This window comes from Callorhinchus milii, unplaced genomic scaffold, assembly GCF_018977255.1.
Source record: "Callorhinchus milii isolate IMCB2004 unplaced genomic scaffold, IMCB_Cmil_1.0 Scaffold5, whole genome shotgun sequence".
In the NCBI taxonomy this organism is placed as follows: domain Eukaryota; kingdom Metazoa; phylum Chordata; class Chondrichthyes; order Chimaeriformes; family Callorhinchidae; genus Callorhinchus; species Callorhinchus milii.
Window position 1 is genome coordinate 9014388 of NW_024704746.1, and position 22919 is coordinate 9037306.

General features: G+C 42.2%; 2 protein-coding genes across 3 annotated transcripts; one reads left to right on the forward strand and one right to left on the reverse strand.

The window, feature by feature from the left end:
* The first annotated feature begins 504 nt into the window (after positions 1-504).
* Positions 505-22888, forward strand: ncf2 (neutrophil cytosolic factor 2). 2 transcript variants are annotated; one of them, XM_007895562.2, is made up of 15 exons: positions 505-1271; positions 9350-9432; positions 10290-10398; positions 11164-11298; positions 12097-12204; positions 12891-12950; positions 13632-13675; positions 14480-14621; positions 16371-16418; positions 18050-18128; positions 18407-18465; positions 19138-19289; positions 20331-20439; positions 21098-21182; positions 21710-22888. In XM_007895562.2, exons 2-15 carry the CDS (start codon positions 9359-9361, stop codon positions 21814-21816), a joined length of 1311 nt encoding a protein of 436 aa, XP_007893753.1. In that variant the 5' UTR covers positions 505-1271; positions 9350-9358; the 3' UTR covers positions 21817-22888. The 2 variants fall into 2 exon arrangements, with proteins under 2 accessions (XP_007893753.1, XP_007893752.1); XM_007895561.2 differs by lacking the exon at positions 505-1271 and adding an exon at positions 7549-8082.
* Positions 2578-5962, reverse strand: LOC103180068 (nmrA-like family domain-containing protein 1). The gene is made up of 4 exons (XM_007895686.2): positions 5665-5962; positions 4966-5221; positions 4416-4609; positions 2578-2967 (listed from the first exon to the last, which is right to left on the reverse strand). Exons 1-4 carry the CDS (start codon positions 5926-5928, stop codon positions 2773-2775), a joined length of 909 nt encoding a protein of 302 aa, XP_007893877.1. The 5' UTR covers positions 5929-5962; the 3' UTR covers positions 2578-2772.
* Positions 22889-22919: the final 31 nt, after the last annotated feature.

Sequence of the window (22919 nt, forward strand, 5' to 3'; positions counted from 1 at the left end):
CTTCCAAGATATGCTATAAAATGTAGTGATTATTTTGTAGGTGAATGCAGTAGCCAATTTGCACACACACCAATGTCACAATCTGCCATGAAGTTAATGACATTTTATTTGCATTATTAGTTAGGCTCCTGGGAGAAACGCCATTGGCTTCAAATCTTACCATGGGATCTTTAACATCCACCTTGCTCCTCCCTACCTCTGTGACCTCCTAACCCCTTACCAACCTGTCTTCTCCCTCCACTCAGTGGGCTCTGGCCTGCTTCCCGTCCCATCCCCCCCCCCCCCCGACTGACAGACAGGCCTTCAGCCTCTGCCCCGCTGGAATTCCATCCCACAGTCCCTTGCTTCCTTCAAGAACCATCTCAAGACCCTCATTTTCAACCGAGCCTTCGGTCACCCCCACCCTCCACCCCTCCTGATCCCAACTACCAGCTCTGTCCAGTACCTTGGGACGTCCTCCTAACGTGAAAGGCGCTATACAAATGTAAGTTGTTAAATGGGCAGCTGGGACCACGATTTAACATCTCATCTGAAGATGACATCTCTAACACTCACAGCACTGCAATGGGAGTGATCGGCCTGGACAAAACCAGTTCAAAATCAATAAGTTCAAAGATGTGGAGTTTGAACCCATAATTTTCTGACTCAGAGGTGAGAGTGCTACTAATTGAGCTAGGCTGACATTCTTGCCATATCTTGCAGTGGTGGGAAGGAGGAAGAGAATCAATCATGTAAAACGTCACAGGAAAGATTTTGCAGTGAACAATATTCTGGTTTCATATTCGTATAAGCCCTGGTGCGATCAATGCGCAGAAAGTAAATTAAAAAGAGCCAATCAGTGATGGACTGCAATTGATTTTATTTTCAAAATAAGAATTAAGGATTTATAAAACTATTCCTACTTGCCCTCCAATTGTACCAGGGTGGTGTTACCAAAATCTGTTTCGTAATAAAGCGATTAGTTTGTAACATTGCTATATTTTCATTTCAAGAGTTGTTTAAATTCCTCTTCCTTAAACTGCCTTTTCTGGGAAAAGAAAAACTGACTCATTAATGGACTGGGTTCACAGATGTAATGGGTGCATCTGTTCCCATTGCAATACTTCTGATTTATCCATAGCAACCTCAGTCCAGTAATCTGGATATTGCGTTCAGCAGGGATTTGAGTTGGGGAGGACATCCATTTGCTGACTGCAGGAACAGGACACTACCCTGAGAAACAGATAAGTTTTGAACTGAATTTCTGCAGAGCTGAAAAGAAGCAGGATGTGGTAAGAACTGTGGCAAAACATGAATGAACTGTTGAAGTCACTTTTTAAATGTTCTGGTGCCACAATTGAGATCTACTCCTTTTAAGGTTAGCACTGCACCGAGTGACCTGTGTGTGGGTTCCTTGGCTGGAAATGTGGGTTCCAATTTGAATGGTGTCATTGAGTTGAATGCAATTAAATGGATTAAGTTGTATTTATTTTGAAACGAGAACTATTGACCTTGACTTAACACAACTTCCATCAGCCAAGAGATGCAGGATAGAGTATTCTGCGAATGTGCATGTCACCACTTTGTCTCCCGATTGCTGAAATGAGGTTGGATTTCAGCTGAACAAGTCATCATTTTTCATTGGAGCAAGAAACGCCACCTAGTGATTCAGATGTAAGCTGACTTCAGCACCAGACAAATTCATGTGACCCTGGGAATTTAATACAGGACCATATTTTTGGTAGTTAGAAAAGCTAATGAGTTGCCATTGTTTGTATTCAGCTGTTCACTCAAAGTAGAGCAGCAACTTTTGAGTAGTTTTTATTTTGAGTTCTGCCACTGTGAAGGCGCTATTTGAATACAAATTATTGTTGAAGAGGGTGAAGCAGAATCCATAAATCAGTAGCTTTTAAAAGGGAATTAGAGAAATGTGAAAAAGAGCAATTTTAAAGGGTCAGGGAAAGGGCAGGGGAGTAGATTGCTCTTTCAGAGCTGTAAACTAAGATCCTACTAGTGCATTTTCTTGACCCTCACACCAAAGGAATGTAAATTTTTGTTCCATCTGCCTTTCAAACAACAAATTATTATTTTTTAAATTATTGAATGATTCGCAAGTAGCAAGTCCTACTAGATTTGGGAACAGAGACCTGCTATAAGGAAGTGTTTTTTTTCTTCATGTAGCCATTTAGCTATGTGTTGACTCACCTCGGGCAAGTTCTTTATTGGAGTTCTGTAAGCTCTACTCCAAGGCCAAGACCTCATAAGAATATAGGAACCATTTAGACCCTCGAACCTGTTCTGCCATTTGATTACATCATGGCTGGCCTGTACCTCATCTTCAGTTACTCAAACTCCCAAGTGTTATAATTTAATATGTTAAAGTGTTAAAATGCAACTTTCTCTTTATCCCTAATGCCCTCCATCCCATCATCAGCGGCTGCACCTTCAGCCTCTACACCCCGAAACTCTGGAACACTCTTCTTCAATCCCTCTGCCCTTCCTCCCTCCAGCTTGGTGTCGTGCGTCGCCACTGTGAGGCGCTATTTAAATACAAATTATTGTTGAAGTGGGTGAAGCAGAATCCATAAATCAGTAGCTTTTAAAAGGAAATTAGAGAAATATGTGAAAAAGAGCAATTTTAAAGGGTCTGGGAAAGGGCAAGGAAGCAGATTGCTCTTTCAGAGCTGTAAACTAAGATCCTACTAGTGCATTTTCTTGACCGTCACACCAAAGGAATGTAAATATTCTCTGAATGAACTGTAACCATCCACAGCTATGCTTACATGGTGCTCGTCAACTATCCAGAGCCTCCCTCAATAAGTCAGTATTGGCCGAAACCCACTGCCTGAAGGACTGTAATTCAGGATGCAATTCCAGGCTTAAAGTCCTGTTCATTTTCTGGCCCCCTCGCTTCCAGAATTCAAACATATTCCCAAGGTCCTGAGCACCTGCTCCGTCGAACGTCTCCACAAAGTTTCTGACCGAAATCTGTCACAAAGGAGAAAAAATTAAACTGTTCAGAGTATTCAACCGAAAAGAATCAGGCTGGGGTGAATGATTCTGATAAGTATTGCTTTGTGTGGATTCACGCAGTTAGCATTTGTTTTAAGGAATACAGGAAAACTTGCATAAGTCTGATCTGTATAAATCGTGTAATCGCCGAAGTCTGCCCATCCTAATTTGGGACCAATCTGCCCAAGTCCCACTGAATATCCTATAACTTATGCAAGTTTCACATAACTCACACTTTGCATAAGTCATATTAAATATATGGCTCCAACTGATACGATGTATGTGAGGTTTTCTGTACAATGTTTGTAACACCACACAATAGAAAGAACGAAAGCACAGCATGGAAATAAGCCATTTGGCCCAATTGTTCCATGCCAGTAATTATATTTCACATGAGCTTCCACAATAACAACCTGCACTTACATAAGGATTTTCATGTTTTAAATTTTTTTTTTTTGTGAAGCATTAAATAGTGGTTGGGGTGGGGGGGGGGGGAGAGGGGATGGTGATTTTAAAATGATAAGACTCTTCCACGCCCGTGCGATTTTGTAATCGGGATCTCAGAATGTGTATATCTATGCTTCGAATGACAAAGATTCTGTTTTAAATTCTGGGTTTTTTAAATATCCGTTCTCTGGCTGCTGAGTGTGTTTTTTTTCCTCCAGTCTTTAGTTGTCAATCGATGAATCTTGGCAGCAAGATCTGGAAACTAATATATCAACTGGTAGTTCAGAATGTGCTGAGGATATGTGCTTTCAAGCATCAATAAAATGCCAGCAACTCGCTCTTTGTCAGGTGTTGTTGGCAGCTGCTTTAACTTTCTATACATTACAATACCCATGTCAGAATCATCCAGAAATATCTGAGATGCACAATGTGTGCCAGCCTGGTTCAGCTCATATCCTTTCAGTGATTAGCTTTAGGGGTTGAAGCCTTAAGTCAGGACTTTGCACGCATCTAGTCTAGACTGACACTCTAATGCAGTGCTAGGAATTGCACTGCATTGTTGGAGGTAGCATGCTTCAGATGAGACGTTAAACCGAGGTTCCATCTGCTTCCTGAATGAAAGTTAAAGATCGTGTGGCATTATTCAAAAATAAATGGGAATTTGTACTGGTTTCCTGGTCAATAATCCCCAGATAAAATTGTCATTCACTTTACCTCTGTGGGATATTACTGTGTGCAAATTAGCTGCAGCATTTGCCTACAAAATAGGTAGTCTACTGCACTTTACAGTATATCCTGCGCTCTGAGATTCCATCCTATGTGAAAAGCGCTATAAATTTAGTTTTTGTTGTAATGTGTTCTGAATTTTGTCACAACACTTCATGGAAAAATTTTGTGAGCATTTTGAGATGTTTTGATGACACGATAAGACACCATAGGAAAATGCAAGGATGAATTCGCTTTGACAGTGATTATACCCGTGAATCCTTAATCCGTTTGGGGTCCAGGTACTCGCTGAGGATTTGTCCGTATTCCTTGATTTCCAGCCTGTCAGCAGACAGAAAGCAGCTCTTGCCTGTCCAGCGCTCGGGGGCTTTAAATAAGGCTGTCACGATCGGACCAATTTGTTTGACACTTATTCCGTCCATGGCTGTTTCTCCCATCGGGATAGCTGTAACCAATACACAGGTTATAAGAAGCAGAGCATTGACAACTCGGGTATTTCCACTTGGCACTTCATGCAACGATAACAACTTGTATTTATATCGCCCTTCACACATGGCATGGGATCTTTACAGGCAGATGAGACCTCAGTTTAATGTCTCATCCGGAGAACAGAGCCTCTGACAGTGCAACAGCCCTACAGTGCTGCATTGGAATGTCAAGTCCCGATGTGGGACTTGAACCCACAACCGTCTCACTCAGAGGCGAGAGAACTTTCGCTGCACCAGGTTGACAACAATGACTGAATTGAAGGGAATTGTTTCCATGTCTTTTCATTCTTTGTGATTCTAGTAAACTACTCACCAATTTTATAAGTGTCTTTTCCAGATGGGGTTGGTTTGAAAGTTGTAAGAAAGTTTTCGAAGTAAAAAGGAACGATTATCTCAGTCTTGGGCAAAGCAATTTCATTCATGTAGTCGTTGATGCAAGCCTTTGCATCCATATGCCTCGCTGGCAGGCTGTACTTCCTGTGGACGTGATGGGCTCCACTGAACACAACCTGCTTGATTTTGTGCTTCTTGCACAAGTCAGCAATTCTGTAGCCTTGTTGGATTTCAGTCTGTGACATCATAATAATATTCTTTATTATTCATTATAATTAGTTATTATTAATCAGCAATGACATGAATGAAAAGAGAAAACCTTGCAGAGTCTTATTAAAACTGATACAACATCACAGGATTTCACCAACAAAATAAAGCTAATCCACTTTACAACAATCGTATGAAGCGCTTTGCGACATTTCAATGATGTGATAAAGTGCTCTGTCAAATGCAAGGATTATTATTGTTATTCACTCAGTGCCATTGTACAGACAAACTGTTTGTTTTAACGTGTTCACCTAATACGTGGTCACTACTGCAAAAATCCTGCGAAGCGCTTTGAAATGTTTTGACACTTAGAAAAAATAACCAGACTTTCAAGCAGGCAAATAAAAACACAGCTGCTGCATTTTAGCTTTATAAACCTTTGGAAAATCAATATTAAAGCCGTGTGACTGACCCACAGAGGGTCTGTGCTGTTGAAATCCATATCGGTGACAACGAAGCATTTGTGTGCATCCCTCAGAGCAGAGTCGATGGTTGAGGTTTGGTTGTAATCCACCACCACAGTCTGTGCCCCGGAGGCCTGCAGGTGTTGAGCGGCTGGGCTGGCTAACTCGCTCACTGCCGCACGAAGTTTAAAGTTTCCGTCCTGGAGCAAGGCTGAGGCAACCTCATTGCCTTCACTGCCATCAGCACCGAACACCGTTACCATCTCAGCCATCCTCTGAAGAAGAAGGAAACAAGAGAGTCGCAAGAGGTTCGGATTTTTGGCGGGGGTCACCCAGGTGTCTGACACGTGCGGAGACACGCCACCATGCTTAAGACTATCCAAAGCAACACAGATTTACATATAATAATAATCCTTGCATTTGATATAGAGTCTTATCGCTCTAAGAAGTTGAGAAGTCCCAAAGCACTTCATAGAATATCCTGCAAAGCGAATTGACAATATTTTGTGGGCAAAATGCGGCAGCCAATTGCGTACAGCAGTGTCCCACAAACAGTCATGGATTGACTGACCACGTTATTATTATTTTCTTTTAAAAGGATTATTAGCCCAGAAAAACGATCTACCAATCGAGTTCCATGTGTGACATCTACATGTGAAAATTTCCCTGGGTTTGGAATGGAGTGCATTCTCTCTCCAGAACAATGCACCCTGTTTACCTAAGTCCAGGGAGAATTAGCCGCAGATTGGCTAACAGCATTGGGTCCCCAGAGTGAGAGTTGGGTTATTGCTGTGATTTAACAGTCAATGCCACTTTTACCTCTGACTTTGAAGGTTGTTGATTCAAGACTTTGAGCTCACAGACTGGGCTGACACTTCAAACTGTTTTTGAGCATTGTCACCCATCAGATGAAATGTTAAACCAAGGAGCCATCTGCCTGTTCAGGTGGACATTCAAGATCCCTTGGCACTTTTTGAAAGAGAAAAAGGAGTTTCTTCCGGTGTCCCGGCAAAGAACCCCTGATAAAATTGATCATTCATTTCATGGCTGCCGCGTTTGCCTACAAATAGCCTCTTACAGTACAATCCCGTGAAGTGCTTGGATTTAATGTAAGGCGCTATATCAAATACAGGTAATATTATTAGAATCATAGTAATACTGTTTATTTTTTACCTTCTCTGACTCTAGGCAAAACTGCACTCTTGACTGTTTGAAGACCTCATCCCAGATTTGTGTGGGAAGGAGGAGGAAGTGGTGAGACTTTCAGCAGATTCAAACCTTATTTCAAAAAAAATTAGAGGCTGAATCAGATATATATTTTCATACATTTGCTCCAAAACTCACCGTGACACTGACTTGCTTTGTGTCTTTTCTAAGTCGGAGTCTGCCGTTACCGGGGCTACTTGGGTGCCATTTCCTGAACTAATGCTTGTTTCTACTGTAGTTGTCAGGGAAACAGCAAGCCGGAGCCAGATTTCCAAGACAGCAGCCAGTGTACAGACTGCACACAGAGCTGGGAGTGCACTGTTATTAGACCCAATGCACCAGCAACAGTTTGTCACATCAATGTCTCACAGAGAGCCATGGAGTGAGTGACCAATTTTATTTGGGACTGAACACTAGGAGATGCTCCCTTTTTTTAAGTGCCATGTTTATCTTTACAAACTTGTCTTAATAATCTTTATTGTCCACCTGAACAGGCAGACGGGACCTTGGTTTAACGTTTCATCCGAAGGACGCCACCTCCAACAATGCAACACCCGCCCCCCAGCACTGCATTGGAATGTCATCTTAGACTATGTCATTTCAAGTTCTGACGTGGGGCTTGAACCTGCAACCTTGTGACTCAGACCAGAGTCCTGATACATTTAAAAGGGAGACAAGACCTTGGTTTAACATCCTCTCTGAAGGTCTTGAGCCTCCTCTAGCTTTCTCATGCTTTGCAGGAATATAAATGTGCAGGATTCTATCTTCCAGGCCTATTCTATTTCCACATAACCATCAGCTTGTGACTGTTGCACAATATAACGGCTAACAGTATTCTGTAGATTGTAACTGTGGCTCAGTTCTAGTTATGATCACATTTCCTGTAATGACTTTGTCATTTTTCAGTCAGGGTAGGAACCAGATGGGGAAAAAGAGGTAGTTTGTACTTGCTGTTATAACTGCATTGGTGAGGACTTTGCTGCCCTAAGCCCATCTTCCACATTTCAGCTTGTGTGCGAGTTTGACACACAAACCCAAAGTTAACCATGGGTTTAAAGGAAATCTTAAAGCTGTGGGATGAAGGGATCACTGAGGCAGACCGTGGAGAATGGGCCAATGCACTGAAGATATTTACTTCAACAGAGGAGACCAGCTCCAAAATCTGGTTCAACATTGGCTGCCTACACCTTTTACTGGGAGAGCTGCAGAAGGCTCAGAAAGTAAGTGAGTGGGAAGGAAATTTTAGTGTGTTACAAGGCCTTTCTCTGTGGAACTATTACGACCATTTGAAATAGAGTCCTGTAACATATTGGTTAGAGCACTGGCCTCACACTGTGAGAAGACTGGGTTTGATTCCTGGGCAGGGCAAAACCTTAGGCAAGTTTCCTTACTCCACACGCTTCTGTTTACCTCGCAGTAAGTAAGAATTCAGTTGTTGGTCAATTGGTGGATCACATACCAGGGGTAGTAATTCTCCAAAATAAATTGTGGTCACTCGCTCCACAACTGTTTGTGGGACACTGTTGTGTGCAATTGGCTGCTGTGTTTCCCCCACAAAATACACAGTCAATCCATTTTACAATATATTCTGTAAAGCGCTTTGAGACGTCTCAACGACGTGATATGGCACTGTATCAAATGCAAGAATTATTATTATTAAATGCTTTTTTTAATCCCAACTACACAAATAGAAACATTAACAGGTGAATGAGGATGTGATCCTTTTGAAATGATTCCATCTGGCAAGAACTGAAAGATTTTGGTGTATCTGTGTGTGAGTGTGTGTGTATATGGGTGGGTGTGGGGATGGAGAGCAGTGAGATTGTTTTCGCTGCGTTTTACGGATGTAATTTTTTTGTGTTATGAAAGATTGTGAAACTGTTGCAGCCGTTGTGTTTTAATGTGAAGAAAATCTAAAGCTGGCAACATGTCCAGTGAGGAATGAATGAATATTCACCCCCCACACAAGTATTCAAGTTGCTGCAAACAGTATGTAACAATTACACAGTCGCTGAGTTTAGTTATGTGACTGTCATGTGAACACTGCAGAAACACCCTAAAAGCCATTAACCAATCTCGTTCATTTGCATTTAAAAATCCAATCCTTGGTAATCAATTTTATTTGGGGGATGTGTTGGACAGGACACCAGGAGAAATCCTTTCTCTTTTCGAATAGTGTCATGGGATCTTTAACGTCCACCTGAACAAGTGGACGGGAACTTGGTTTAATATCTCGTCAAAGGCCGGCACCTCCGACAATGCAGCACACTTCCAACACTGGATTGGAATGTGAGCCTAAATCCATATGACTTAAAAGTCCTGACATGGGATTTGACCCCACAATCTTCTGTCTCAGAGACGAGAGTGCTACCAACTGAGACAGGCCGACACGCAAAATAGTGTTGTCCTAACTAACTGAAATGGAAGAAATTGTGTATTGTGTGAGCTGATCTCTTCCCCCTCTCTCTCTCTCTCTCTCTATTCCAGGCATTCGATATGAGCATCTGCAAGGATGAGCATTTGGCAGTGGCTTTCTATCAACGTGGGATAACTTTCTTCAAAACTGAAAAGTAAGCCACTTCTGTACATTGAAGAGGTTTGTGTGAGCCAGGTGTGCAATGCACTACTTGACTGCTCGTCAGACAGAAGCTTTTGCATTCAGATTGATTTTGCTTAGAGAGGGGTTGAGACGATTTCTCTCAAATGTTTGGTGAGAGATTCTGTTGTGTGAGGGGTAAATGATCTTTTCAGACAGGGTTCATGCATGTACACCTTTCCGTAGGGGGGCATTTGTTGACAGTCAAGGGCAGTAAAGCACCTTGACCTTCCCCTTAGTTCAGGGAGTACATTCCTCCCAAACTGATTCTCATTTTCGTTTACTTTCCATGCCAAGCAATGTGGGTGATATTAATAAGTAGAAGATATTTATTTCAATAATAATTTAAAAAATAAAATAAAATAAATGAGGCAAAGGTAAACTTGTTTAGAAAAATAAATCTAATCAAATTATTTTGGCTCAACACAATGTCGAAGTATGACATTCCACCCAACACTCCACATGCCTCTGTTTACAATATGACAGTAAGTAGGAACCCGGTTGTTCCAAGGGTAATTATCCCTTAAAAAAAATGATTTGGTCATTCAATCCACGATTGTTTGGGGGAAACCGCTGTTCGCAGTTGACTGCTGCATTTCACCCACAAAATACAGTCAATTCACTTTACAGTATATTCTGTGAAGTGCTTTGAGATGTCTCAAAGACGTGATAAGGCACGATACCAAATGCAAGGATGATTATTATCAAGAATCATTTCATTTGATATTCCCTTGACATCCCCTTAATCTATAGTCACTTTGAAAATGGTGAAATTATCCCTGGAGTACTGAAGCCATTTCCTTCCTAATTTCCTTCTCTGTTGTCTTACAGTTATGAAGAAGCCATTAGAGACTTTAAGGAAGCATTTCATCAACTTAGAGGGAATCTGCTGATAGACTATCACCAGCTAGGCCTGAGATACAAGCTGTTTGCTTGTGAGGTATGTGGGTTCTTGAATAGTCCATGTTCTCATGCTGACAGAAGCGCTTTCATATTCTTTTATTTTATTCTAAGAGTCTTTGTTAACTATGTGCTCCCACAAGTCAATTCTAACTGGACCAGATGGGAAATTTCTTCCTTCTGAGCACATTAGACGTTCACCCATTGTTTCTGGGCAAGCCCGAACAAGTGATCAATTCACATCGAGTGGAGCAAATTTATGATGTTGCTGATGGATTTGAACTGCACTAAAATTTACCACATGAGCAATTTATTAAAGGAATCTAATCTCGCTGAACTGGTTTTGTCCGCAAGGTCAAGTGAACTTGCTGTAAGGTAGAAAGCGGTATTTTTAAGACCATCCAAGAATAAGGGATGCCAAAGAGGTTCCTGCTTTTAGACTTTGGGTCATTGAAGTTTTCCTGCTGCCAATTCAGGATATTTGAATCCTTAACAATGTATTTCGGTTAAATGCTACTAATAATAATCCTTGCATTTGACATAGCGCTTTATCATGTCATTGCGATGCTCAAAGCGCTTCACAGAATATATTGTAAAGTGGATTGACTGTGTCTTTTGTGGGCTAAACGCGGCAGCCAATTGCGTACAGCAGTGTTCCTCAAACAGTCGTGGAGTTTTTTTTTCAATCCTGTGAAGAGCTTTGAGATGACCTCCAAAAATAAAAGGCGCAGTATCAAATGCAAGGATTATTATTTTATTTAGCCTTAACCACAGTAAACGTTGACTTGATTGACTGTTTTCCTAGGTGCTCCATAACCAGGCACTGGCTCATGCCCAGCTACAGACGTGGACCGAGGCGGAGGAGGTGTTGAAGAATGCTTTGGGTTTCAAAACCGAGCCCAAGCATAACTTTGTGGACGAGGCTTTGGGAGCTGTTCGGGTACTGGCTTCTTTCATACATTCGCAGGTTTCCTCTGCAAATTGTCCTGTTCCCTCTGCATCCGCCTACAAAACACAGGCACTGCACTTCACAGTATATTCCGTGAAGCGCTTTTGAGGCATCTTCCTGACGTGAAATGTTTTGTGTTCCTATGAAAGGCGCTATTTCAAATGCAAGAATTATTTTATTGTTATTTCACTGAAGGACTGTCATTTCAATTTGTACCATTATGTTTGCAGAACGCACAGCATTACATGTCTGACCAACCTGCCTGGACTAATACAGCAAATAACAATAACTTGAGCTTATATAGCACTCTAATGCAGGATAGCGTTTTGAAGTGCTGAACAATAATATAGTTTTATACTGAGCCAACCTCATACCGACCTGCCCACTCCATTCGCTAAGCGGGCTCATGTCCCCTGACCTGCTGCCCCACCATCAGTAGTCAGGCCTGGAGTGGTGGGCAACTCCATCTTGCCCGCCACCCCTCTCTGAGCCCAACCCGCAGATCAGTTGCAAACCCCTCATAGTCCAGCACATTTTTGAGATAAGAGCAGGTGAGTAGGGCTAGTTGGTAGCTCTTTCAAAGAGCCAGCAAAGGCACAATGGGCTGAATGGCCTCCTTCTATGGTAAATGCAATTTGTTGTTGTTGTCTCCCGCTAGAGGAAATATGTATTTTTAATTACAAAACAATTCAGCATTGCTCTTTAAAAAGAACCTTCCCCCTCTCACATCTTGTCCCTCCTTTGTATGAGGGCAGGAATATAAATATGCACTCTGATCCCTGTTCACAGAACCAGAAGCTCTTTGAACTACTGCAGCTGCCGAGAGGACAGCTCTTCAGACCAAAGAAAAACAAAGTCGCCGAATTGGAAAAACAGGACTTTCTGGGAGAAGCCAAGGTACCAGCTGAAACTCAGTGCTTACTGGTGCTAAAAGAACCGTTTGGAAGTTCCTGAGGAATGGATGTGCTGCTGTAATCTAAACACTAAACGTCTATCAATTGATCTGCTATTGGCTGTCTGAATGATCTACTTGAATTCTTTCAGGAAGTAGCTAAGTTATTGTATGGGAGCTTTCAGGTGGAGACAATTTACACTACTCGGATCTTCAGAAGGCATTTGATAAGGTTCCTCGTGTGTTAAAGTTCATATCTTTCCTTTGGATGAGATGTTAAAACGAGGTCCTGCCTGTTTGTTCAGTGAACGTTAAAGATCCTGTAGCAGTTTTTGAAAAAAGAGTTTCTCTTTCCCGGTGTCTTGGCTAACAAATGCCCCCAAAATAAAATTGGTCACTCGCTCCATGGCTGTTTGTGGGGCACTGCTGTACACAAACTAGCTGTTGCGTTTCACCCACAAAATACAGTCGATCCACTTTACAGTATATCCTATGAAGTGCTTTCAGATATTTCGACAACGTGATGAGATGCTGTATCAAATGCAAGGATTATTATGGCAATGAATGGCAAGTTAGCCAGTTGAATTGAACTGGCTCAGTGATAGAAAGTGGAGGGTGTGATTGGGAAAGACAGAGAGTTGTCTGAATCTCTTAATCTTTAGCTCTGGTTTTCCATTTCCTTCTGTTTCAGGTGGTGGCATCAATCGTTGACAATGATGAATTCTCGGGCTTTGCACCTCTGCAGCCTCTGGTAACTTTTAGTTTCTGAATTGTTTAAGATGGTTGTGGACCTGGCTTATTAGGGTCAGGCCATTAACATTGAGTCTTTCTGATGAAGAGACTGTCTTCTCCAGATAGTGTAACTTCTTGAGATGTTTCTTCTACATCTAAGACACCCAGCTATAATTGGTCTTTAACACCAAGGTTGTTTGTAGGATATTGCTGTGTGCATATTGGCTGCCGTGTTTGCCTATAAAAATACGCAGTCACTACTCTCTACAGTAAATCCTGTGAAGCACTTTGAGATGTAACCCCGAAGTGTTAAGGCACTCTAATCAAATGCAATGATTATTATATGTCATATGTGAAAGTTATTGATGATAAGCAAGATTTTTTTATATTGAAGAAATGTGAATTACTGTCTTAACAAAAAGCTTAGTGGGTGAATGCATGGTTAGGTCTAACTGAATTAGAGTGTGTCCTCTGTAGAGAGTGTAACCTTGAACAATTATAGGAAGATATCAGGTCTTGTCCCTTGTCTGCTTAGTCAGATATTGTAACTCTATGTGTCCACAGTGGCCCACGGCTCTCTATGTATCTAGTAGATTCATGTGCGCAGTGTAATTGCCTTTCTCCAGTGCAAGGCCTGATGTTTCCTAGCAACTGTGGTTACCGCTTCATCACATATAACTCTTCAATTCTATCTTAACAGGTCCCAGAAACCGTCTCCAAAACAAAACCTCCAGAAATACTGAAGTAAGTCGCAGTGGCTCTCTTTCAAAAGGGAATTGGATAGATATTTGAAAAGGAAAAAATTGCAGGGCAATGATTTAAGAGCCGGGGACTAGTTGGACAGCTCTTTCAAAGAGCCGGCACAGGCATGTATTATTATTATTTGTTATTATTATCCCATGCCTTCGGGGGAGGTGGATAGAGAGTTGGGAAAGGAAGTGGAATAAATGTTTGGGGAAATGATTAAATAAAGGGTTTGGTACTTTGGATTCTACACCCATATTGTGGGTTATTAGCCCTGCTATAAACCCCTTAAAGTGTCTGCCCCCCCATGTCCTCTGCTGTCTGTTTATCCGACATCACTGTGGGCAGCGGCTACAGCAGTGCAGCCCAACGGACCCGCGAGAGACCAGGCAGCCATACCAACAACTAGAGACACCCTCAACAAGGTGTGAAGTGGACCTGGGAGGAACCACCTCCAACGCAACTGTGGGTGGGGCGGCTCCGGACACACATGCAGAAAATGGGCTTCACTCCGCTCGGAGGCCTCATTGTTGCGATTGTTTGTGTGGCTCTCTCTGTGTTTGTGCGTGTGTCTTTGTGAGTGTGTGAGTGTCTCTACATGACTGTGTCTCTCTCTATCTGTGTCAATGTGTTTCTCTGGGTCTATGCTTCTGTGTCTCTCTCTGGGTCTATGTCTGTGTCTGTGTGCAGTGCTGTGCGCTGATAGGCAGGAGGTGGTGAGTTCCTTTAGCCCCGCAGTCAGGACCCTTGTTGGCAGATCTCCAGATGTTTCTATGTTTCCAAGACTTCTCTCTCTTGTTCCAGGTCCCTGCAGGGAGAACTTTACCGGGTTCTGTTTAACTTCATTCCTAAAAATGAACAGGAGCTGAGAGTGCAGTCGGGAAACATAGTCAGTGTCCTGGAGAAAGGAGATGACAGTTGGGCTACAGTCATGTTTAACAACAAGGTGAGTGCCTGAGCCAGACCAGAGCTCTGCTCCGTCAAAGGCAGCAATGAGGCCAGGTGTCAGACAGGCTCAGTCAGCAGCACTCTCACTTCTGAGTCAGACAGTAGCTTGTCTCTCTCTCTGGGTCTATGTCTGTGTGCAGAGCTGTGCGCTAATAGGCAGGAGGTGGTGAGTTCCTTTAGCCCTGCAGTCTTTGAACTCATATAGTCCAGGCTGATATGCCAATGTGAGGAGGAGGGGGTGGGTGCTGTATTGTCGGAGGTGTCATTCTTCTGATGAGATATTTGACCAAGGTCCTATATTCCTGGCATTATTTGAAAAGATCCCTCGATAAAATAATAATTTGGTCACTCAATCCACGACTGTTTGTGGGACACTACTATGTGTGCAATTGGCTGCCGTGTTTCGCCTTGAAAAGATAGGGAATTTCTCTCAGTGTCCTGGCCAACAATCCCCCTCATTCACTTCATGGCTCTGTCTGTGGTACTTCGCTGTGTGCAAGTTAGTTGAGCCACGTTCAACCATAAAACACACAGTCACTGCGCTTTGCAGTAAATCCTGTGAGGTGCTTTGAGACGTCCTTCACAAAGTGTAAGATGCTGATATCAAATGCAAGGATTATTGTTATTATAATTACAATTCCTTTGTATCAGCCTTGCACCATCCCAGTAACTGGAGCTGCGTGTTGGAAATCGCTTCGAACAAGAAGAGGAAGCAGCTTTTTTGTGCGCAAAACACATCTTGTGCTCAATGAGCTGGTCTGGACTTTCAGTTTCTCTTCCTGTTTGCAGCTTCCTCTGATCAGGCCAGTCAAAATTCTCAAAACTCAGCCAGTTTGAGGGTGATGTTAATTGGGCTGATTCAATGGCACACTTGTCTCAGGGCCAGGAGGTTTTTTGCAGGTCTGAAACTTGAGCTCCTGGCTAGGCTTACACTCCAGAAATATAAATAAAAATGACCTGATTTGCAAGGAGGTGGTATGTACGATATGTTGGTGGTGCTATTACCTGTCGAGCCTTTCTCTCCTCACTGAGACGCTGATAATACTGATGGGCCCCTTTCACTGTTTTCATGGACAGGCTGCCCTTACTCACTGCTCACAGTGACAAACCTCCCGATATTCAGATCTCCTCCCCACCCTCTGTTGCTGAACTCTAATCCCGTTCACTATATGAATTAGTTGCCCAGTCTACAAATTTCAGTTCATGGTCATTTGCGTGGCTTTTCCTGTATTGCATTTGCCTTCAAATACCCAGTCACTTCCAGTCCCTTCACAGTAAAATTCTGCAAACCGCTTTTAGACACCACAACAATGTGATACGGCGCTATACCAAATGGGGGTGTGGGAAGATGACCAAAGGCGCAGTCGAAGAAGAAGGTCTTGAGATGGGCCATGGAGGAGGCAAGGGAGGGGGCAAGGTGGTGGGGGTCAAGGATGGAGTTCTAAAGATTGGTGGGGAAAAAGGCTGAAGACCGACTGCCAACGGTGGGGCGGGCTGGGCGAGGGGCATCGAGCAGGGCAGTGCTCGCGGAGCAGAGGAAGTGAACGGGTTGGTAAAGTTTCCGGCAGTCGCGGATGTAGGGAGGAGCAAGACCAAGGAGGGCGTTAAAGGTCTTTATTACAGTGCTTCTTGGTGTTTTACTCTAGATTAGCCTGTTTAAGATGGGTGATGTTATCATATTAGTAACTGCTCCATACCAATGGATACTAGTCTCCGGTGTTTAACTGTTTTTGTCCTCTCCTGCTAGTTTGGCTTGGTCCCTTCCAACTACCTGGAGCAACTGGAGCCTGCGAAGGTAAAAAAAATGAGCAAGCATAAAATCATAGAATCATAGAATTATACTGCACAGAAGAAGGCCATTTGGCCCATCGTGCCTGAGCTGGCTCTTTTAAAAGAGCTGTCCAAATCAATCCCACTCCCCCGCGCTCTCCCCAAAGCCCTGCAAACTTGTCCTCCCCAAATAATTATCTACTTTTCTCTTAAAAGTTGTTATGAAATCGGCTTCCACCACCATTTCAGACAATGCATTCCAGATCTGAATGACTCGCTGTGTGAAAAAAAATTCTCCTCACTTCCCCTCTGTTTCTTTTAACTGTTTTAACTTGGTGCCCTAGGGTTACTGACCCACCCACCAGTGGAAACAGTTTCTCCTTTTTCATCCTATTGAATCCCTTCATAATTTTGAAAACTTCCATTAAGTCTCCTCTTAACCTTCTCTGCTCCGAGGAGAATCATCCTAGCTTCTCTAACCTCTCCTGATAACTGAAGTCCCTCATTCCTGGTAGCATCCTGGTAAATCTCCTTTGGATGCTGTCCAATGCCTTGACATCCTTCCTAAAGTGTGGTGCCCAGAACTGAACACAGTCTCTAGCTGAGGCCTAACCAGTGTTTTATAAAGGTTCATCATAACTTCCTGACTTTTGTATTCTATGGCCCTATTTATAAAGCCTAGTATCCTGTATGCCGTATGCATGAATAAATGGTTTGGATTTTATTGAGAGAATAATATCTTGTTTGGCTTGTTTGGGTGCCTTGTGATATACAGTGTGCAACCCATTCTGTTCTCACGTAAAGAGATGTCACTGTTGGATAAGTAAGGATTAATTATCGACTGGATCTTCTTCCGTTCCCATTAAGCAATAGGATTTCCACTCTAGAAGTGGATTGCAGTGAAGCGGAGCAGAGTCAGGTTGACCGACTTCCACTTCACATTGGCTTGAATGCTTTATGGAGGAATCTTGTTAAGAAATCCTTCAGGTTAGATGCTGCAGTTTAAGCTCCCAGTGTCTTTCTCACAAATGTGTGGTGATCAGACTAGCAGCCATGCTGAGAAACACTGAGCTTCACCCAAACTCCCAGTGTAGGCTGACAATCCAGATTACATAGTTGGAGGTGATTTCGGGATGAGACATTAGGTCAAGGCCCTGGACGTCTGTCTGTTTGTTCAGGTGGACGTTAGAGATCCCACAGCACTACTCAAAAAGAGAAGGGGGTTTCTCCGGATGTCCTTGCCAACAATTCCCCAGATAAAATTGGTCATTCAAATCATGACTGTTTGTGGGACATTGTTATGTACGTTCACCTACAGAATACACAGTCACTATATTTGATCGTAAATCCTGTGAAGCACTTTGAAACATCTTGTCGTCTTAATATGGTTGGCTCACAACACACAGTCCTTTCACAGTATATCATGTGAGGTGCCTTGGGACGTTCTCCTAATGTAAAAGACGCTATGCAAAATGCAAAAATAACAATTATTATTATTATATCAAATACAAGGATTATTATTGTTAAAGTGAGGTGACATGGCTCTGGGACACAAAGCCATCACCTTCCACTTACAATAAAAAATATTTAATTTCCGAATGTAATATTAGGAATAGTGAATTGTCTTTCTCTAAGTGATTTGTCTTTCTCAATTAGGAACAAAAATCTCCGCCTCCTCAAATCCCGGCACCTCCCACCACAGTAGCCCCTGAAAAGACAAGCTTGAAAGTGACAGGTAGGAGCCGTCTCTCGCCTTTCTTTGCTGTGACCTTTGGATGTACAATGGGTTGGAAGTTGCGCATATCAAATGGGAAAAGGTTGCAAACATCAAGCCTCGACTGCAGAATGGGGAAATGGGATCTGCTCAGATAGCTGCAGTGGAGGATGTGCAATTTTGCAAGCAAGCAGCGAAAATCGCAACAGTTTGCTTCCGGGAGGATGTGCTGAGTTTGATGTAATGTTTTTTCTTAAGGGTTCAGTGAAACTATTCGCACACTGGCTTTTGCCTTTCAGGTGAGAATCAATTCGCAGGCAGATCCCATCAGCCGGGAGAACCTGCACGCAAGGTTCAGGTAAGGAGGCCAAAGAGTATCCAAGAAAAGAACCATTGTATTGTGTTAACTTTGTTGACTATGTTGACTCCCTGCTCGCCAGACTTCCCAACTCCACAGGCTGCAGATGAATGCAGTTTGTTATTGTTGTTGTTGCTCTGTACCAATGAACTGTCCTTTGATTGCACATCTTCCTCGAATTATGATTGTGGAGTAAAATGATAATAATAATAATCCTTGCATTTGATATAGCGCTTTTCACGTCGGGAGGACGTCCCAAAGCACTTCACAGAACACACTGTAAAGTGAATTGACTGTATATTTATGGGCGAACGCGGCAGCCAATTGCGCACAGCAATGTCCCACAAACAGTCATAGATTGAAAATGACCAATTTATTATTGTTTTTGGCTTTGGAGGGATTATTATTAGGCTCTGTGTGGAGTAAGGAAACTTGCCCAAGGTTTCGCCCTCTGCCTGGAATTGAACTCAGGTCTCTCACTTGCAAAGCGAGTGCTCTAACCACTGAGCTGCAGGACTCCACAAAACTGAATGGAGACAGAATACAAAGGCTGTAAAGATAACTGCAGCTGTCAGTCCCCCAGGCCATGTTCTAGAATTGCTGGCAGCTCGATGCACAAAGTTGGGAGTGGGTCTATGACAGGTTGCTAATAATTTCTTCTTTGTGAGGCAGCACACGGAGCAACCCATACCAAAACCCTCCATTGTCAAAGTGCACTTCAAGTACACGGTGGTTTTGCGCGTGAAGCCAGGAATAACGCACATTGAACTGCAGGCTGCTATTTGTAAGAAGTTCAAACTAACCGAGTGCATATTTGGTCTGAGGTAAGATCAAGGCTTTTCAGATCTTCTCGATGGCTTCATCAAAATAGGAGCCTTCCAAAACATTTTGTTTTGTTTTTTTGTGCTCCTCAGATGAACGAATAATAATAATAATCCTTGCATTTGATATAGTGCTTTTATCAAATCGTTGAGATATCTCAAAGCGCTTCACAGAATATATTCTGAAGTGGCTTGCCTGCGTTACCTTGTGGATGAAACGCGTTAGCAATTGCACACAGCGACATCCCACAAACAGTCATGGATTGAGTGACCAAATTATTAATATTATTATAATACATGTTGATTGCATCCTCTGCAGTAACAATAACAATATTAACTTGCACTTATGCAACCCTTTACACCTGAAAATGAACATCTCGGATCACTCCACAAAATATAGTTGATTAGAAATGGAGTGAAAATTGCTATATAGGCAGCTAACGCACAGCATCATAATCGAGATGAGTAATTCATTGATTAGTTAATGTGGATTAGGAGGGAAAGGAATATAAATGAAGTTAAATTAAAATAACAGGTTTCTTGAATTAGTAATCGCTTTATACCCTCTTTAAATAGATGATATACCCCCCTTCCTGTTGCCCAGATATCCTGAAGCAGTTGTAGTTCCCTTATTGCCACTCCGCGTGAGATCACTAATTGAGCACAGACTACAGATCAAACTCGAGACTGTATGTTTTAACTGGTCTGTGCATTCACCATGTCAGACATCAGTGAAGCTGACTATAAGGTTTCTTTGACAAGTTTGAAAACCCATAATTTGTCATTAATTTCTCATAAGGATAGCGTAGCAACTCTCACATCAACGTTGATACTGTATTAAATTTACTGCTTATAAGTTAGGAGGTGATTGGAAAAGCCGGGTCATTTATGTGAAAAAATCAAGAAGCTATTGGGAAATGCTGGCTAATTGCTGGGTTAGCAGAGCCAGTTACTTTTCTTAATGACTGTCTACGTGCAACCTGTTTGCTTCATGTGGGAGGATATGCTCAATTCTTTCCCATCTCTTACGGTTCTTCCCATTAGTTACAAGGCGAGTGATGAGCTTATTCCCATTACCAGCGAAACCAAGATGAAGAGCGCGTGGAGTCAGTCCAACAATGGACGTCTGACAATTTGGTGTAAATATCTGAAGGTAATATACAATACAAAATGACATGTATATAGCGCCTTTCACGTAGGGAAGACGTCCCAAGGATCTGGGATGGCCACAAGTTGCTAATATAAGTACATTGTAATTGACATGAGATGGTAGAAAGGGAGTGCATTGAAGCTCTGATCTGAATCTCCCTTGCACTTTCATCACTCTCATCCCTGCCCCGGTAAAGGGATCATTTTCAAAACCTTCCAAAGCTTTTGCAACCTCCTATCTTTGTAATTTTTTCTAGTCGTACTTCCTAGACCCTCGTTCATCCCTCTTCTGATGCAACTTTATAGCCCCCCCCCCCCCCCCCGACGCTTCACTGTTGTAAGCTGAACCCTCAAACACACCCTTGATCTCTGAAACTCTCTTCCAAAATCATCTTCACCTTGCTATTTCAAACCCTGCTTTCTAAACCTCCTGAAAAACTATTTTGACTATACTTTGAAACATCTCTAAATTCATTTCTTTTTCATTATTATTCATTTATAGGGGTAATTAATGACCATAACAGATTGCCAGGAAAGGTGGTTGAGGCTGTGATGGGAAGATGAAGTGTGGGGTTGGGGGAAGAGAGAGGTAATTCAGGAAAGATATGATCAAATAGGCCGAAGGGCCTTCTTCATCCAAACCAATCTTGTGATGTATCCAGGTAATGGCACTGTATGACTACGAGACCTCAGAACCTGGCGATCTGCTCTTTCAAGAGGGTGACATCATTCACGTTTTAGCACAAGGTAAGAATGAAGGAATTCTTCACCTAAGATTTCAAAAGGGAGAAAGAGAATGGAAGCACAGTATGTGTGTTACATGTCTGTTGTTTCACAGTTGAGCTTCTAAAACAGAAAAAATACAGCACAGCAGGGTTCCACAAACAGTTGTGGATTGAATGACCAAATTATTAATTTTTTTTGAAGGAATTATTACCCCCAGAAAACAATCTGCCATTCGACTAACAACCAGGTTCCTACTTACTGCAAGGTAAACAGAGGCGTGTGGAGTAAGGAAACTTGCTCCATGTTTCGCCCTGCCCAGGAATCCAACTCAGGTCCTCTCGTTTGCGAGGTGAGTGCTCTAAGCACTATGCTACGCGACTCCTATTGTACGCATATCTTGCCAAAGGCCCTATTTAGCAGCACTTGGGTAATAATCAAAATGAATACCAGTGCATTCTGAAAGGTACATTTCACTCCCCTTCTCTAGCTTGCATGGATCTCATTTCAATGTTGTTTCAGTGACTTGAGTTTCTTGCATCTCTCCGCAGTGAATCAGGACTGGCTTGAAGGGCAATGCAAAGAAAATATTGGTATCTTCCCTTCAATCTTCGTCAAACAGTTGAACATGGACAACATATCAGATGCAAACATTTAAATTTGTGCTGAATTTTTCACCTCCCAGACAGAAATCTGAGCAGGGAGAAATTCCACCTGAATGTAGATTCTCTCATTTACGTAGCATATTAAGAGTGTCCAGAATTTGGCAATTTGTTGAATTCCACCCTAACTTTAAAGTTGTTAAAAGAACTTATAATAATGCATTTAATATATGAAGAATGACCATGGGATCTAAAAGAGAATTTAGGAGAAACTACTTCATGCGATTAATAAGATTGTGGAACTTGCTGCCTGAAGCGGTGGTTGACCCAGATAGAAGCCAGACCTTCACCTAAGAAAGGGATAGCAGGATAAGGGAGGAACTTATGGGTAAAAACTTGTGTGGTATTTATGGGTATAAACTCGGCACAGACCCTTGGGCCGAGTGGGCCATTTCCATGCTGTACATTCATTGCAAATTTTTGTAGAAGTTTTCAAATTTAAGGCAGTATTTAAGAATTTGACAAATTCAGGACATAAAATGCTAGTCAATCTAAACCCAGGACAAATTTCTCCCCACACATTTTTTGAAACCAGGCTATTTTAAACGGTTTAGTGGCATTTGCTTGATGCTTGAATGACCCTAAGCGAGATATTTTGAGTGTAGCAACTGATGGCATGAGCACGGTGGATGGATTAGAGGCACACATCGTCAAAATTGTTACACCAAGTCGCTAGCAGAACATTATGTACAGCATTTCAGTCGAGTTACAACTGTGACATTCGTACTCTAAAGCTTAATCCGGGACGTTACCTTGCGTGAAGCGTGCTAAATAAATGCAAGTTGTTGTTATAGTAATCAGTGAAGGTATTGGGTCCTACTTTATGTATATTTCCAAAACATTCAAGGTCTGTTTACTCATCTTATATAGTGTGAGGAGTTCAGAGACCATGGTCATGTTTGCAATGGAAGAACAAAAACAAACCAGGTTTGTGAATATTAGAATTTTAACAGCATTATCAAATAGAAAAGGATTCAACCAGTACATCGAGGTAACATTTTATATTTAAAAGCATGCTAATGTAAGTGTCACTTATTTAATATCAGAATAAAATATTTGTAAAAATTTCTATTCAGTTTCACTCAATTGTTTTGCAGTT